The sequence below is a fragment of the Furipterus horrens genome, unplaced genomic scaffold (assembly GCF_987537825.1).
Source record: "Furipterus horrens unplaced genomic scaffold, mFurHor1.1.pri manual_scaffold_5, whole genome shotgun sequence".
In the NCBI taxonomy this organism is placed as follows: Eukaryota; Metazoa; Chordata; class Mammalia; order Chiroptera; family Furipteridae; genus Furipterus; species Furipterus horrens.
The window spans coordinates 121,954,260-121,972,331 of NW_028327175.1; the positions used below are offsets into that span (position 1 = coordinate 121,954,260).

An 18,072-nucleotide genomic window follows, 5' to 3' on the forward strand; every position below is an offset into this window, starting at 1 on the left:
GCAGTGCTATTCTTACTGGAGGTACAGTCATAGGCCTTGGTAGATTTGTACTAGGGGAGGGGAGAAAGAGTGTTGCTATAATTAAAAGTATTTGTTCTTATTATATGTTTCAGGGGGAGTCATGACAGACTTTTTAGGAATCTCTAGCTTAGCCCATTTGGGATGAGTCATCAACACTCTTAGAAGCCCTTCCCCAACTTTCTTATCCAGCCTTCCCTCTTCCACACATGTTGAAATCCAGCCAGATAGTCCCCACTCTCCCCTTTCTGCCTTTGCTCATACAGTTCAGCACATCTGAAATGCCCATGCCCTTCTCTGCATATCCAAATCCAAATCCTACCCATTCTGTGGAGCCCTGCTTCAAAGCCACTTCCTCTGGGAAGCCTTGCAGAACTTTCTCCAAAAGAAAATAACTCAGTTTTTAAAAAATCATATTTTATTGATTATGCTATTACAGTTGTCCCAATTTTTTTCAGTTTTGCCCCTCCCCCCGCACCTTCCATACCCACACCATTGTTCATGTCCATGGGTCATGTGTATAAGTTCTTTGGCTACTCCATTCCTGTACTGTACTTTACATCCCCATGGCTATTCTGTAAGTGCCTATTTGTACTTCTTAAACTCCTCGCCTGTTCACCCATTCCCCCACAGTCCCTCCCATCTGGCAACCATCAAAATGTACTTGGTATCTATGCTTCTGTCTCCGTTCTTCTTTTTCTTATTCGATAAATTAAACCAAACGTTTATTTACACCAAAGAATTCCAACACTGGATCTTTCACATATGAAGGACAAAGGGTTATATATACACAGAGCAAGGGTTGGCAGGGCTGTAACAAGAGAGTTTCTAGTTTTCCCATAATTACATGTCTACCATTTCAGTTTCACTGGAGACAGTGGCTCTGCTCCTACCTCTCAGATACATTTACAAGACTGAGGGGTAGGTCTTCTCACTGGATGGCAAGTGAGGAAAGGGGAAGGTGGGAGGGAAAAAAAGATAGAAAGCTTAAAATGAAAGTGTGGCCACATCTCCCATTAGCTCTCAAAGCGTTGTTAACATGAAACCCATATAAACCATGATATTTTTTTCTTTCATAAAAAGCAGTTAAGTTATACCCAGTAACTAACTGAATTCAAAATAGCCAAGTCAAAGAAGACTGAAAAAGATTTTGCCTTCCCCCTCCTACCAGCTATTGAGCATGTTGGGAGATGAAAGGGGAGGGGACCAAAGTAAGGAGCCCGGAAAGGAAGGTTATTAAAGTTCTCAACTAAACTGAAACTAAATCTATAAGTAAGTTAGATTTAGGGTCAGGTCAGTAAGACATGATTCATACTGAACGGAAGTTTTCAGGACTTTGGGCATTTTTCAGCATCTCAATGTAACTATTAAGACATATTTCCACTAGATTCACCAGGATAACCCCACTGAAGCCCTTTTGGAGTAAAGTGATGTAAATGACTAGCAGGACACTGCTTTCATAGTTGGGTCCTTCTTCCTTCCTACCTCCCTTGAATAAGCTACATTCTTGTAATCTCTGAAAAGCAACATGAGATACAAACCCCCCAAACTGTGGAATGGTGGGGGAGCAATGGTGGGCATGGGAAGAAATCTCCACTCAACTGCAGCAGCTGGAATTGAGGCTGGTTTATCTTTGTACTTTAGAATGAGGAACTGAATTTGGAAGGGGAGAAAAAATTTTGTCTGTGACATATTCCACCTGCAGGTAATTTTTCAGGGAATCCTCTGAGTTATGAAAAGTTTCAGTTAAAAAAAAGAAAAAGAGAAAAAAAAAGGGGGTGGGAATCAGCCTACTATATATATTTTTTATGACTGAACTACTATAAATCCACAAGCAACGATTCAGACACGGTGCTTCTTAAGTATTTCACCCCTACCCACCAGGTGCAAGCTGCATCAAGGGCAGAGTGGACTCCTCCACTTCTGCTCAGGCATCAGGAGACAGAAGGGGCCATTACTGCTGAGCGCCAGCAGCAGCTGGAAGAAGCATCCCAAGGGGGTTGGCAGCAGCAATCACTGGTGAGCCTGCCAGAAGTCTGAGGGGTGAAGGGTTTGGCACTGAAGAAACCCCTGACATCATATTGGCACTGCTGACAGGCCTACTGCCTCCTGGCATGCTAGATGAGCTCATTCGAGCCTGGTCCTTAACAACAGTGTAGAAATAGGGGTGCTCCGTGGCTTCCCTTGCGGTGAGCCATGACTGGTGATAGTATCGCAGCAGCCTGTCCAGGAAGTCCAAGGTCTCAGGGCTGACAAGGTGCTGGTTTTCACTGTGGACAAAGCATTCCCATCGCTTATGCGAGTGTCTGCCCAAGACATCGTTGAAACACGGATTTAATTCAATGTTGTATTTGTGAATATAGTCATATAAATCTTCTGTGCCCAGTACCTTGGCTATCCTCGCCAACTGATCATAATTATCACGTCCATGGAAAAATGACTCCTTCCAGAAAATCATACTTGCCAGCATACAACCCAAGCTCCACATATCCAAACTATAATCGTACATCTGATAGTCAACAAGTAGCTCAGGACCTTTGAAGTATCGAGAAGCAACTCAGACATTATATTCTTAGCCAGGATGGTATCGGCAGCCGTCCGTCTCGAGAGACGATGGTGTAGCTTCTTAAGAGTCTATCTGCACCGCCGAGAATGGTTGTGCAGTCCGACTCGGGAGTGACACGGTATCTGTCTCCTCCCGTGTTGAATCGACATCTTGCGATGACGCTGGAGTGTCCTCTCCAGTGAAGCTGAAGCTACAGAGCCTGGGCAGGGTGATATGGAGGGTCTGCTGTTGCCCATGCAGCAGACCCCCCCCTCTCTTCGCAGCTGAAGGGTCCAAGGGAAAGACGGAGTCAATACAGCTTGGCTTCAGGTGCGCCGCAGGAGTTGCCGGTGTTGACTACAACGTCAAACCGCCTTAGGGACTCCGGCTCCGGATTTTCTGTCGGGGTTTACTCCCTTAGCCTTTCCCCTGAAGAGGTATGCCGCAAGGCAGCGGAGGTTTTTTGGAGTCAGAGTTTTCCTTCTCTGATGTGCCCTGACTGGAAGATCGAACCAGCGACACTTAGCTCGCAGGCCGACGCTCAATCCACTGAGCCAAACCAGCCAGGGTAAGCCAGGATGGTAAAACTCAGCTAAACCCTAGTCTGTTAACTGTAGCTTTCTGTGCTCATGGTCAGTCATAACATTATGGGGCTTCACATCTCTGTGCATTATTCCAATGCTATGACAATAATCCAGGGCCTTCAGAATCTCATACACGTAAAATTGAGTATCATAGTCTGCTAATGTCTGGTATAATTGCTTGAAGTCTGCGTTGTTTATGTATTTAAAAACCAAGGTGGGGGCTCGTGACACAGGGTCTTTTACAATGTCTGCCAGTCTGATGACGTTGGGACCACCTAGCAAATTCTCCAAAATCTTTATTTCGCACTTGATTTTCTTCTTCTTTACTGGCTTGAGAATTTTAACAACTTTTTCATTATTTGTGATGTTGATTGATGCTTCAAATACTTCACTATATTTACCCTGGCCTAATTTTTGAACCAGCTGATAGTCATCTTGATTTCCCCATTCCACCACATGCGGCTCGTAATCCCAGTACTCCTGGGGCCTGTGCGTATTAAAACCTGTGTAAACTCTGGCCCTGATTGGCACAAGTCCCGACACGTCAGACAGGTTGGTGAACAAAGCTGAACTTGATGTTTGGAGATCTGGCAGTCACCATGTTCAGAGGCAGCTGGAGTGAGGGGCTTAAGACTTTGTTTCAGACCGGTTTTCTTCAATCTGTGGTGGAAGCAACAGTGATAGTGGCCACTCTCCCCTCTCCTCACACAGACGATATGGCAGCGGCAGAGCTGGAGACACACAGCTTGGCCGCCAGCTGCGGGGACCAGAGCGAGGCTCTGTCTCTGTTCTTGTTTGCTTAGTTTGTTTTTCAGATTCAATTGTTGATAAATGTTTATATTTGGCCATTTTATTGTTCATAGTTTTGATCTTTTTCTTGAATAAGTCCCTTTAACATTTCATATAATAAATGGTTTGATGATGATGAACTCCTTTTGTTTTTTCTTGTCTGAGAAGCTCTTTATCTGCCCTTCAGTTCTAAATGATGGCTTTGCTGGGTGGAGCAATCTTGGCTGTAGGTCCCTGCTTTTCATGACTTTGAATATTTCTTGCCAATCCCTTCTAGCCTGCAAAGTTTCTTTGAGAAATTCAGCTAACAGTCTTATGAGAACTCTCCTGTAACTGCTTTTCTCTTGCTGCTTTTAAGATTTTTTTATTTACCTTTAACCTTTGGCATTTTAATTATGATGTGTCTTGGCATGGGCCTCTTTGCATCCATCTTGTTTGGCACTCTGCTACCTGGACTTGCATGCCTTCACCAAATTAGGGAAGTTTTCTTTTATTCTTTTTCAAATAGATTTCCAATTTCTTGCTCTTTTTCTTCTCTGGCACCCATATGTTGTGAATGTTGGAACACTCCAGAGGCTGCTTAAACTGTCCTCAATTTTTTGGACTTTTTTCCTTCTTGTTATTCTGATTGCTTGTTTTTTGCTTTTTTATGTTCCAAATCATTGCCTTGATTCTTGGCTTCATTCATTCTACTATTGCTTCCCTGTAAATTGTTCTTTATTTCAATTGGTGTATCCTTCATTTTTTAAATGGCTGTTCTATTACAGTTGTCCCATTTCCCCCCCATTGCTCTCCCCTGCCTCGCTCACACCCACCCCCCTATTCCCGCAGTCAATCCCCACCCTGTTGTCCATGTCCATGGATCATTTATACTAGTTCCATGACTAGACCCCTCCCTTTTTTCCCTCCTTTTCCTCCCCACCCCCCCACTCCCCTCTGGTCACTGTCAGTCTATTCCTTGTTTCCGTGCCTCTGGTTCTATTTTGCTCGTTTGTTTGTTTTGTTCATTAGGTTCCTGCATTAGGTGATATTGTATGGTATTCGTCTTTCACCGCCTGGCTTATTTCGCTAAGCATAATTCTCTCTAGTTCCATCCATGTTGTCGCAAATGGTAGGAGTTCCTTCTTTCTTTCTGCTGCATAGTATTCCATTGTGTAAATGTACCACAGTTTTTTGATCCACTCATCTACAGATGGGCACTTAGGCTGTTTCTAGCATTTCGCTATTGTAAATAGTGCTGCTATGAACATAGGGGTGCATAGGTTCTTCTGAATTGATGTTTCAGGATTCTCCAGGTATAATCCCAGCAGTGGAATTGCTGGATCAAAAGGCAGTTCCATTTTTAGTTTTTTGAGGAAATCCCATACTGTTTTCCACAGTCTGCATTCCCACCAACAGTGCACTAGGGTTCCCTTTTTTCCACATCTTCACCAGCACTTGCTTGTTGATTTGTTAATGATGGCCATTCTGACCAGTGTGAAGTAGTATCTCATTGTGGTCTTAATTTGTATCTTGCTGTTGGCTAGTGATGTTGAGCATTCTTTCATGTGCCTATGGGCCCTCTGTATTTCCTCCTTGGAGAAGTGTCTGTTCAGGTCCTTTGCCTGTTTTTAAATTGGATTGTCCGTCTTCTTGGTGTTGAGTTGTATAAGGTCTTTATGAATTTTGGAGATTAAACCCTTGTCTGAGGTATCATTGGCAAATATGTTTTCCTATACAGTTTGTTCCATGTCATCTTGCTGCTGTTCTTTGCTGAACAGAATATCCTTCATTTCTGACTGGATCTTTTTTATGCTGTTAAAGTCCTCATTAAGTTCCTTGAGCCTCCTTATAGCCAATGTTTTGAAGTCTGCATCTGATAGGTTGCTTATCTCCCTTTTGTTTAGTTCTTTTTTCGGAGTTTTGATCTGTTCTTTCATTTGAGCCATGTTTCTTAGTGTTTCTTCGTCTCCTCATTTTGGCAGCCTCCCTGTGTTTGTTTCTATGTATTAGGGAGAGCTACTTTGACTCCCTGTCTTGATAGTGTGGCCTACTGTAGTAGGTGTCCTGTAGGGTCCAGTGGCACAACCTCCCCTATCACCCAAGCTGGGTACTCTAGGTGTGCCATTCATGTGGCCCGAGTACACCCTCCTTTTGTAGGTGAGCCTTGGTTGCTGTTGGCAGGTCAATGGGAGGGATTTGACAGCGTCAAGGACTGGCTGTGACCACTGACCACCAACACTGTTTTATTTTTTTAAAGATTTTGCTTATTTACTTCTAGAGAGAAGGGAAGGGAGGGTGAAAGAGGGAGAGAAGGAGAAATGTGCGAGACATAAATCAATCAGTTGCCTCCCGAACATCCCCCACTGGGGACCTGGCTGGTAAACCAGGTATGTGCCCTGATTGAGAATCTAGCTGGCAACGCCTTGATTCACAGGCCAGCACACAATCTACTGAACCACACCAGCCAGGGCCCAACTTTATTTTCTATAACACTTCATCCACTGTAGCTCTCATAGCAGCACCATGTTTCACCTTATTTTGGGAGAGACTGCTGTCCCTGTTCTACATTTTCCCCTAGAGTGGGTCTCCTGGAGAACAGAAGCAGTGTCATGCTTTTGTTTCCCCAAGGCCTGGTATTGACCTAGATCTAATAAATACTAACTGATAGAGGCATGTTCCATGGGATCTACTCTCTGACTACCCTGCCATAAGCTGGTATGGCTGTGCCTATTTTACGGATGAGAAGACTGAGACTCAGAGACTTGGTCTGTGTTGTGGTCACCTAGTCATTGCCTTTTCTTCTGCCTTTCTGTCCCTTCTCTTCGTCTTCCTCAATCTTCAACTTCACTTTTTCTTTTGCTCCTTTGACTCCCTTCTTCTTTTCTTCCTCTTCCTTTTCCTTCATTGCATTTCTTACCTCTGTTTGTACCTGTGATTCTTTTCTAATTTCCACCAAGGTGTTGCTACCTTAATTTTGATGCCAAGCCCCTCCCCAAGGAAAAATGGGATGCCTACCTTGCTCTCAACCCCTCATCCTTTCTAAGTTAACTAAGAGAGCCCAGGCCAGCAAAGTCCCAATCATTTCCTTCCCTTTCTACTAACCACCTCAGCCTAGAAAATGAACCAGTTAGAGAGCTGTGTAAGTGGACAACCAGAACCAAGGTCCAAATTTCTTCTCCAAAGCCTTGTCTTAAGAGATTGGTGGTATCAGCTTCTACTGCTAGGAGACAATAAGAGCAACAAAAATGTGAAAATAGAAGGTGCTAGGGTCCCCAAATGTGTACTTCCCTTATTCACTCACTCACTCATTCATTCATTCATTCATTGAGTATATTCTGAACACTAACTATGGACCAGACATTGTACTAGCTGCTGGGGATACAGAACATCCCCTGCCATCTCGGAGTTTATATGCTTGCAGAGAGAGACATAATTATAAAGTAAACTACTGAAGTCTCTAGATAATTACAGATTAGGATAAGAGCTATGAAGCCAATTAATAGGGAGAGTTAGCTAGGTGTTGGCTAAGGTCAGAGGGGGGGGGGTTTATGAAGAGGTTTTATTTGAGCTGAGCCAGGACTGAGCGTGAGCCAGCCAGGTGGAGAGCCTGAGGTGAGGTTCCAGACGGAGGGAACTGAAAGCACAAAGGATCTTGATTTGTCTGAAGCACCATGGAAAGGTTAATGGGTAGTTTGGTGAGAGAGGTAGGGGGAATGCCATGAGATAAAGTTGGAGATATGTACCAGGAGTTTATAGAGAGCTACTTAAGAGCTTTGTGCAGAAGAAAAACTGATCTAATCAATCAATTAGTTATTTTTGTTGGATAGTGTTTACATTATTAGCTAATTTTAACAATGTAAAAATTCACTGTTGCATACTAGATATGGTTACATTTTATCTTATATACAAGGTTTTGTTTTTGGATGGAGTAGATCGGCCTCATTCTTTTTATTTATTTTTTTATTATTATTTTTTTTAATTTTTGGTTTTTCAATTACAGTTGTCCCCTTTTCCCCCAATTTCTCTCCCCCACCCAACCCACCCCCTCTCCCGCCATCATATCCCTCCCCATTGTCCATGCCCATGAGTCATTTATACAGGTTTATTCTTTTAATTTTTTTATCTTCATTTGCTAGTTCTCTATATTGTTACATGACATTGGGTCAGCTCCAACTCCTGGCTTGAATGGGTGATGTCCACAATGTCCTGTCCTCAGCAGCCCTGCTCAGCTCCTGTAGACTCAAGCCTATGGCTTCTTTTAAGGAGTCAATCCATCTCATATTTGGTTTCCCTCTTTTCCTGCTGCCTTATATTTGTCCCAGTATTATTGTCTTTTTCAAAGAACCATGCCTTCTCACGATGTGCCTGAAGTAGGACAGATTCAATTGTCATTTTTGCCTCCAGCGATACTTCAGGCTTACTTTGCTCTAGGACCCACTTCTTAAAATATAATTATCACTAATTCTTTTTACATGTTCCATTAAGCTCCCAACACAACTGTTCACAAAATTAAATGCACCAATATTGTATCTCTTCCACTTTCCTTTTATGGAAGCCTCTCAGACTCCTGTTCCAGCAAGGACTGTTCTCCAGGCCTGCTGTAGCTTGATACTTCCTTTCACCTTTCTCCTCTGCTAAGTTATATTTCCTGAACCCCATGTTATTTTCTTTCTTGACTTGCCCCCTTGTATGTAACATGTCCATAAATACCTTTATTCTACATTTTTGAAAAATGTGGGTAGGTATAAAATAATACATAGAAAATAATTTACCCTCCAAATTTTGTTCAGAGGTTTTATTTATTTACTTCCAGAAAGAGGGGAAGGGAGGGAGAAAGAGAGGGAGAGAAACATCAATGTGAGAGAGATATATTAATCAGTTGCTCTCGCACACCCCCATCTGGGGACCTGGCATGCAACCCGGGCATGTGCTCTGACTAGGAACTGAACCAGCGACTGTTTCACAGGCCAGCCCTCAATCCACTGAGCCACACCAGCCAGTCCGCTCTCAGAATTTTGAAGGCATTCCTTCATTGGCCTTTAGCTTCCAGTTTGCTGTTGAGAGGTCGGATAGCATTCTTATCCTCAAACCTCTATATGTTATCTTGCCCTATCCCCAGATTTTAGGAGAGAATAGTGATTAGAAACATGGACTCTGGAGTCAGACTCCCTAGAAGACTGCCTGTGTAAGCTGGGAAAATTTCTTAATCTCTCTGCACCTCAGCTTTCTTATTTACAAAATGGGATTGTTGGAATTTTTTTTCATTGATCTTTAGGGGGGGTGAGTGAGAGACATTGATTTGTTGTTCCACTTACTTAGGCATTCACTGGTTGATTCTTGTATGTGCCCTGACCGGAGATTGAACCTGCAAACTTGGGATATTGGGACGATGCTGTAAATAACTGAGCTACCTGGCCAGGGCCAATTGTTGGAATTTCAAATGCGTTGACACATATAAAACACTTAGAACAGTGCCTGGCAAAGAGTATGCACTATATAAATATTTGTTGTTATTATTATTATTAGGGTTTCTTTATTCCTAGCATTTTACCTTTTAATAATAAAATTGGTGTCTTTTTTTCACTCACCACACTGGAATCAAGAGGTGTGTGACACAGTTCTTAAGTTTTATAAAACTTCCTTGTATTAGTCTTTGATAATTTCCTTTCTTCCATCTGCTTTATTACCTCTTCCTGGATTTCCTCTTAGATGTTGAATATCCTGATTTTCATATTTCTTCTTCTATTGTGTGTCTTTTTTTATTTTTATTTTTGGTACTTTCTGGTAAATTTCCTCAACTTTATCTTCTAAGTCTTCTACTGAATTTTAAAATCTTAGCTATAGTTTTATATTCTAAGTGGTTTCTTCTTATCTTTTTATGAACACTTTATCTTTTATCTTTGCCTTCTTTTTTTTTTCTCCCACTCTCTGTATTGTCCCTTTACTCAATTGTTTTTTTTGTTAGCTTTGTCTTCCTTCAAGTTGGAGGCTTGCCTCAAATGACTGCTCATTTTTAAAAATGAGGCATTAAAAAGAATGTGCTTGAGTAAAGCTTTTCAATTGGCTTCCACGCATCAGGATTTTGACTGGGGGCTCCTTGAATGTTTTTATTTGTAGGTCTTTTTTCTGGGCACGTTCATTTTCTCCAGGAGTAGTGGTATGTTTCCTGCAATGTGTTTGTAATAGCAGAGGAAGGGGTTGGGGACTCATTTCCCAGTTTCTATTCTGTTTTTGGTCAGGACCCCTGTCCTCTGCTGGGCCTAGTGTCCCTGATTTTGCAGTATTTTTTTGATTCACATGTTTCCAGAAAATAAACCTCCCTCTATCTACCAAGGTGGCGAGCAGTCTTCTGGCTGTTTGAATGGGGAAGTTTGAGAACTTTAAAGATCTAATTACCCTGTATAAACTTTCAGGCCTTAGTACCTCTGGGGCATATCTCCTCACTTCCTGTTGGTATGCCCCAACTCTGAAGGCATTTACACTTTGACTTCTTCTCTTCTGCTAAGTCAGTTACCCCTCTTCCACCTACTTTCCATTTTCCAAGAACTATGGACACTTCTGCCATTTCCTCTCCCACCTTCTAGTCCTTGGGGGTTTATTATGCCTGTTGAGTCCTTTGCTGTCAACTGAAGGGGAAGATGCAAACCTAAATCTGGGTGTTAAATCCCCTGGTCCAGGTTGGAGAAAACATGAGAAAACTCTTTCCTCTGCCAGACTCTAAATGTGTCAATTGATTCCTTTTATAAGGCTGTAAAAGATTCAGAATTCCAAGGATCCAAACATTAGCCAGAAGTATTCTCAACAAAGTCCTTTTTATTTATTTCGCTAGAAATCACTTTATTGATTAAGTCACCAGCAATTTTCAGCACAAAATTTAACAACTTCATGACCACCAAGGCCTGGGCTCTGGGGCTAGCTCTGCCTCTCCCAGTCCTTAAAGGGGTTTAGAGGGAGAGACATCATTAACAGAGACCAAGTCAGATGGTTGCAGGTACTCCTTTCCCAGTCATTAGACAAGCTGCTCAATTCTTGTCCAGAGTAGGAAAGAGACAGTATTTCAGAAAAATCTAATAAAGAATTTGACGCTGCATTAGAAGATCTTTCTTAGCAATTTATATGTATCAACAGTATTAATCCAAATTTATGCTTCTGATTTTTTTTTGCCCCCTTGCAATTCCCTCAGACTGGAATAACCTCATTTTGCTCTTGGAAAGAGGAAACAGGTTTTTCTGCTCTTCCAAGCAAAAACTGAACAAACCTCCACCCCTCCCCAAAAAAGTCCAAAATGTTACTTCTGGCCTTGGAATGTGCAGCTTATGATGGGCTGATTCAAATCACCTAGAAAGGGCAACTGTGGGACTGATATGCAGGCAACCTTCTTTGGAAATCTGTTCCTAAAATCAACTCTTGGGAATCATCCATGATTGTGCACAAAGGGCCCAAGGTCCAAACAACTTCTGCTCTTCCATCTCACAAGCTAGGCTCAGAAGAGGCACTGCAACTTTCCGGAGGGAGAGCTGTAGCGGTGGTCCCACGCGGTAGGACCTCAATAACTCGAGGCTTGTCAATGATCCGGGCTGTCCGGTTTCCCTTTTCCACGATGCCCACAATCCAAGCTTGGTGACCCTCTCCATACTTGGAAGATTTGATTTCAGAACAAAAGCGAGCAGCCTGTTCCCTTGGCAAGCAAATCAGTAATCCCCCAGAAGTTTCTGATGAGGTTCCCTGAAGGAGCCCAAAGCGCCCACTGGCCTTGCTGACGGCAGCCATCTTGGCAATGACTGGCAGATTATGAATGACAAAGGACACCTCATTTCTTTGTTGTTTTGCAAGGTTCTGAGAGTGTCCCAGAATGCCAAAGCCTGTGATATCTGTGGCTGCATGGGCATTAAATGTGTGCATCAACCCAGCAGCAGTTCTGTTTAGGGTAGCCATATTGAACATGGCTTCCTGATAGGCCCACTCTACCTCTTCTTTGGAGACCACCATCTTTATCTTATTCCATCTTTCGGGATTATCCAGCCATTGGTGGGCATTGACAGCGACTTGAGTTCCTAAGGGTTTGGTTAACACGAGCACATCCCCAACAACCGCACTGTCAGGCATTATGAATTCATTTGGCTGACACACCACAGTGGCTACCCCACCCACGATAACCCAAGGGTTTACCACGGTTTGTCCACCAGTCACTGCAGTCCCTCCTTCCTCAGCAGCATCTCGAAAGCCTTTGATCATGAGTGGGGTTATCTTTTCTCGTTCCTCCTCAGTCATATTCTGGCTGACGCTGAGTAACATTAACATGTTGTCACATTCAGTAATGCCCATGGCATAGAGGTCACTCAGCACATTGGCACAAGCTATGCGCCCCATCATGTAGGGATCTTCCACCAAGGGGTAAAAGAAGTCTGTGGTCTGCACCAGTGACAGGCCTCCGTGCCTCAGGGGTATGACGCAGGAGTCCATTCCAATGCCCAGGGCTGGAAAAGTTGGGCTGGGTTCCGCCGTGACCGGCAGGCCGGCTTCCTGGGCCGCCTCTTCATGGCCTGCGACCACTGCCCCCGCCATCGGGGGCCCCGCGTCCGGCGTTAGTCCCGCCAGGAGTTTGAGCAGCGTCTCCTGCGGGACCTTGCAGCCTCAGCCCTTCATGCCGGAGAAGCTCGTCAGCCGCCAACTCGGGCTGAGGCCCAACGCCTGGGGCTCGAACGGCCGGTAGCTCGAGAAGCCGCGACCCAGAGACAAGCCCGCCAGTCCCGCGGAGCCTTCTGCCGCCGCCGCCGCCACCGTCGCCATCGCCTCCCCGCTGGCACCCGCCGCTGCGGTTTCTGTCATTGCGCCTGCCCGGCAGGGAGGAGAGAAGAGGAGAGGTCCCTTTTATTTTCTACTCCAATTAGTATCTAGTAGCAGTCAGATTACCTCAGGGATTGTATCCCACGCGCCGCGCTTGGAGGAACTCAAGGCACGCCCCGCCGCCCTGGCCTTCCTGAGTGAGCAACGGACAGCCTCCCGCATAGAGTCCCTTGGTGATTGACAGCCGTTTCAGCCAATAACGACTTTGCCGCAGAGAGGCGCGCTTCCTTTGGTCTAAAAGACAGAACGTTTTACAAATCCACCACCAATTTGTGAAGTTTGGTCCCGGGTAGATTACAGAGTAAGTGCTTTGGTTTGCTCTCCTTGTGGTAATTTAAATATTAACCTCTTGCGTGGGGCTGACGCAACTCGGTCCCCCTAGAGGCAGTTTGCCAAGTACAGCATTTCAAAAGACGAGGGAAGATCGATAGCTTGCCAAACCTCAAGCTGGCCAGAATTGTCCAAGGGTCACTTGACAGCGCACATGATCAATCCAGGGTAAGGAAAGAGCCAGTGGAAAAAATAGGAAAAAGTAATAAGAAATTAGATAAGCAAACTCGTCGTCGTCGGCAGCCGTCCGTCTCGAGAGACGATGGTGTAGCTTCTTAAGAGTCTATCTGCACCGCCGAGAATGGCTGTGCAGTCCGACTCGGGAATGACACAGTATCTGTCTCCTCCCGTGTTGAATCGACATCTTGCGATGACGCTGGAGTGTCCTCTCCAGTGAAGCTGAAGCTACAGAGCCTGGGCAGGGTGATATGGAGGGTCTGCTATTGCCCATGCAGCAGACCCCCCCTCTCTTCGCAGCTGAAGGATCCAAGGGAAAGACGGAGTCAATACAGCTTGGCTTCAGGTGCGCCGCAGGAGTTGCCAGTGTTGACTATAACGTCGAACCGCCTTAGGGACTCCGGCTCCGGATTTTCTGTCGGGGTTTACTCCCTTAGCCTTTCCCCTGAAGAGGTATGCCGCAAGGCAGCGGAGGTTTTTTGGAGTCAGAGTTTTCCTTCAGAGAAGATAAGCAAACTACAGCATCAAAAATAATGAAAGAATGTTGAGCGCTGGAGATGGATTGCACAAAAATGGGAAAATATGTGTATTTTGTTACAATTAAAATTGTAAAAACTAGCCCTAATTGGTGTGCCTCAGCTGATTGAACAACATCCCCGCAAACCAAAAGGTCGCAAGCTTGTTGCCCAGTCAGGGCACAGGCCTAGGTTGCAGGTTTGAACACTGATGGGGAGCTTAGGAAAGGCAAGCAATTGATGTTTCTCTCCCTTTCTCCCTCCCTTCCCCTCTCTCTAAACCTTCTCTCCATTTCTTTCTCTCTAAAAGCAATAAAAGAAAAATGACCTTGGGTGAGGATATATATATATATATATATAGAGAGAGAGAGAGAGAGAGAGAGAGATCCTACTTATATATCTTATAGTACATCATTACACTTGTTTTATCCCTGGCTGGTTTGGCTCAGTGGATTGAGCGTCGGCCTGCGAGCTAAGTGTCGCTGGTTCGATCTTCCAGTCAGGGCACATCAGAGAAGGAAAACTCTGACTCCAAAAAACCTCCGCTGCCTTGCGGCATACCTCTTCAGGGGAAAGGCTAAGGGAGTAAACCCCGACAGAAAATCCGGAGCCGGAGTCCCTAAGGCGGTTTGACGTTGTAGTCAACACCGGCAACTCCTGCGGCGCACCTGAAGCCAAGCTGTATTGACTCCGTCTTTCCCTTGGACCCTTCAGCTGCGAAGAGAGGGGGGGGATCTGCTGCATGGGCAACAGCAGACCCTCCATATCACCCTGCCCAGGCTCTGTAGCTTCAGCTTCACTGGAGAGGACACTCCAGCATCATCGCAAGATGTCGATTCAACACGGAGGAGACAGATACCGTGTCACTCCCAAGTCGGACTGCACAACCATTCTCGGCGGTGCAGATAGACTCTTAAGAAGCTACACCATCGTCTCTCGAGACGGACGGGCATGGGCAACAGCAGACCCTCCATATCACCCTGCCCAGGCTCTGTAGCTTCAGCTTCACTGGAGAGGACACTCCAGCGTCATCGCAAGATGTCGATTTAACACAGGAGGAGACAGATACTGTGTCACTCCCGAGTCGGACTGCACAGCCATTCTTGGCGGTGCAGATAGACTCTTAAGAAGCTACACCATCGTCTCTCGAGACGGACGGCTGCCGACGACACTTGTTTTTATTAGTGTACAGCACAGTATTAAAACCTGGAGAGCATTGGGAGGAACCTGAATGTTAGAATTAGACTGAGTTGCAATCCTGGCTTGAGTGTATTGACCTTGGGTGAAAAGTCTAATCTCTAGGACCCTCAGTTTCTATTGCATATAAAATAGTCCTTTCACTCAAAGATAATATATGCCATATAGAAATGTTACAAGAATTGAATTAAAAAATGTGTGTGAAACACCCAACATAGTTCTTGGCTGATGGTAAACTCAAAACAAATGGTAGAACCTATTATCATACATTACTGTTAATGTGGATATAGAAACTGGCATTTAATTCAGAAAAGTTATCACATCTTGGAATGTTTTTTATAAAAACAAGTCCATTTATCTTCCTTAAAAACAATAAATAAAACAGCAAAACACTGGAAATAACTCAAGTGTCTCTGTAAAAGGGGAATACATAAATAAATGCTGTATATTCACAGTGAAATATTATTTACTTGTGAAAATGAATTACAGGTCTAAGGATCACGTGCATAACATCAAAAACAAAATATTGGAAATAAAAAGCGGGATACAGAATAATATGTAAACTAAGATGCCATTTATCTAAAGTTCAACACGAGGCAAAGCAATAATAAGATACATAAATGATTTAAAAAACTTTTTAAAAAGGCAATAGTGAATGGATAACAAAAGTTAGAATAGAGATTACTTCTGGGGAAGGGCACACAGGGGACCTCTGGGCTATGTTAAATTCTGTTCCTCCGTCTGGGTGGTAGTTTCAGGGTGTTCTCTAAACCATATGCATATATTTTTCCACACCTTTTTGTAAGTGTGTTATATTTCAACATTAAAAAAAGAAGCTTCTACATCACAGAATCAAAAATACAAAAAGAGAAAATGAGATCATGAAAAAACAATGGATATGTAAGCAAAAGACCTCTGGGTTTTATCTGACCTTTGGATTTGCTATCAGTGAGCTGTCTGACCTTGAGGAAGTTATATAACTTCTCAACATCTTATTTCCCACTTGTGTAAAATGAGGATCATGATCTCTGCTTAGAATCTTGTGAAAGGATCATATATGAAAACCTCAACTATGAAAAGTTCTTTGCAAGATGTTCAGCATATTGTATATGTGAAGGATCCTCATGTCACTAAAGGAAAACAAAAACATTCTGTTCTACCTGTAGTCACCTCACCTGGGTTAAAAAGTGACTAGCTCAGTTGCCCCTGGTTATATGCTCTCTCCTTTGGACTTTTCCCTCTCAGCATTTAGCACAATTTGTAATTCCTCTTTTTCTTCTAAGTTTTTATTAACATGACTTATTAGAAACAAGCATTCATACCAGTGTAGAGGGGTGAGGGGGGAGAAAGGGGAGGGGAAGAGAAGGCAGGCCATGGGGAAGGAATTCTGCTCTATTGGTAATAAAGCTCCAGGTTCATCCCATCGTGAGTTTCACCTCCAATTTGTAATTCTTTATTCATGTAATTACACCATGATTATCTGTCTGCCCCAATAGTCTGTAAGCACCAAAGGACAGGGAGTGCCCTTTTTCTGTCAACCCTGGTTTCTCCAGCACTTTACATAGTAATAACATATGTTGAATGAATACATCATTTTATACATGACACTTTGCTGAGCACATATGACGAGCACTTTACATTTACTTACCTCCACATAGCAGCCACAGGAAATTAGCATTATTATCTACATTTTACAGATGAGAAAACAGAGGTCCCAGATAGGTTAGAAGTCTTGCACAGGGTCATTATATGGAAATCAACATGTGAGAATTCAGACCCAGGTCTGCTTGAACTGAAGGCAGGTATTCTGTCTTTCATCTTGGGGCCCTCCTCGATAATTACAATAAACCCCACCATGCCTCTTGAGTAAGCAGGACTCTTTTAGGGTAAGGTTTTCATTCATATAGTTCCCTGTTGCTTCAACTTGGAAGCAATGTTCACTTGGGGCAGTGCAAAGAAATTCATGGATTTGTCTTGGCCAGTGATCAACCCACTGGGCTCAGAACAAGTTCATGTGCAGGCAATTCACACAGGGCTTTTTTTTTTTTTTTTAAGATTTTATTTATTTATTTTTCAGAGAGAGGGGAAGGAAAAAAGAGAGAAACATGGATGTGTGAGAGAAACATTAATTGGTTGTCTCCCACCCCCAGTGGGGGACCCAGGCATGTGCCCCAACTATTGACCCTTTGGTTTGTAAGACAATGCCTGATCCACCAAACTATGCCAGGACTCACATGGGACTCATGAGGGTGATTTGTGTGACTGTATTATGGGCATTTGAAAGCATTCTTTTAAAAAAGATATCTTTTGGACTTCCAGCCAAGATGGAGGCCTAGACAGACACGCTGCATCTCCCTCCACAACTAAGAAGGAATACAACTACCTCAAAACTAGAGACAACCAGAAGTTCCAGAAAATAGAGATGCATGGAAGTCCAACAAACAAAGATATAAAGAAGAAATACTCATCCAGACAGGTAGGAGGAACAGAGCCGGGGTGGAGAGGATGTGGTGTGGTGGTGGCACTAGCAGGCCAGTGGACACACAGTCATGCATTTTAAAAAGTGGGGAGGGACACCTGGGGAGTGCTCCCAGCACCAGACCAGACCACACAGCTCATGGTTCAGGGCCAGGGAAAATAAAGCCTCATTGCTTCTGACTATGCAAGCTAGTGGTGGTTGGGGACAAAGGAAGAAACTGCCAGTCTCTCAGAATCTGCTTGTTTAAAGGGCCCCCATGGTCCTAGGACACCCACATCCCACCCACTCTAGTAATGATGGCCAGGGCAACAGCTAGAGAGGCACCAGTCCCATATAGAAGTGGGAGAAGTACCTGGAAAAGGGGCAAGTGCTGAGCAAGCAGCATTGTTTCCTCTCAGATCCCTCCCCCATATACAGCACCACAACATGGTGAAACAGGTTGCCCTGTACCAATGAATACCTAAGGCTCCACCACTTACAACATAACAGATGCGACACCTCTACCTAAGACACAGAGGTAAACAAACACAGGAGCCTGTCAAGATGAGGAGACAGAGAAGTATGTCCCCAAAGAGGGAATGGATCAAGGTTCCAGTGGGAGAACTAAAT

At 44.0% G+C, this 18,072-nt stretch overlaps 2 protein-coding genes across 2 annotated transcripts; both read right to left on the reverse strand.

The window, feature by feature from the left end:
* Window positions 1–1,972: 1,972 nt before the first annotated feature.
* On the reverse strand, window positions 1,973–7,317 carry LOC150009662 (casein kinase II subunit alpha-like). The gene is given in 3 exon segments (XM_090279385.1): window positions 1,973–2,591; window positions 3,134–3,734; window positions 7,278–7,317. Coding segments are annotated over 3 exon segments (1,260 nt in total).
* Window positions 7,318–10,711: 3,394 nt separating this feature from the next.
* Window positions 10,712–13,050, reverse strand: SEPHS2 (selenophosphate synthetase 2). The gene has a single exon (XM_090277601.1). The coding sequence runs from the start codon at window positions 12,745–12,747 to the stop codon at window positions 11,389–11,391; it is 1,359 nt and encodes a 452-aa protein (XP_090133727.1). The 5' UTR covers window positions 12,748–13,050; the 3' UTR covers window positions 10,712–11,388.
* Window positions 13,051–18,072: the final 5,022 nt, after the last annotated feature.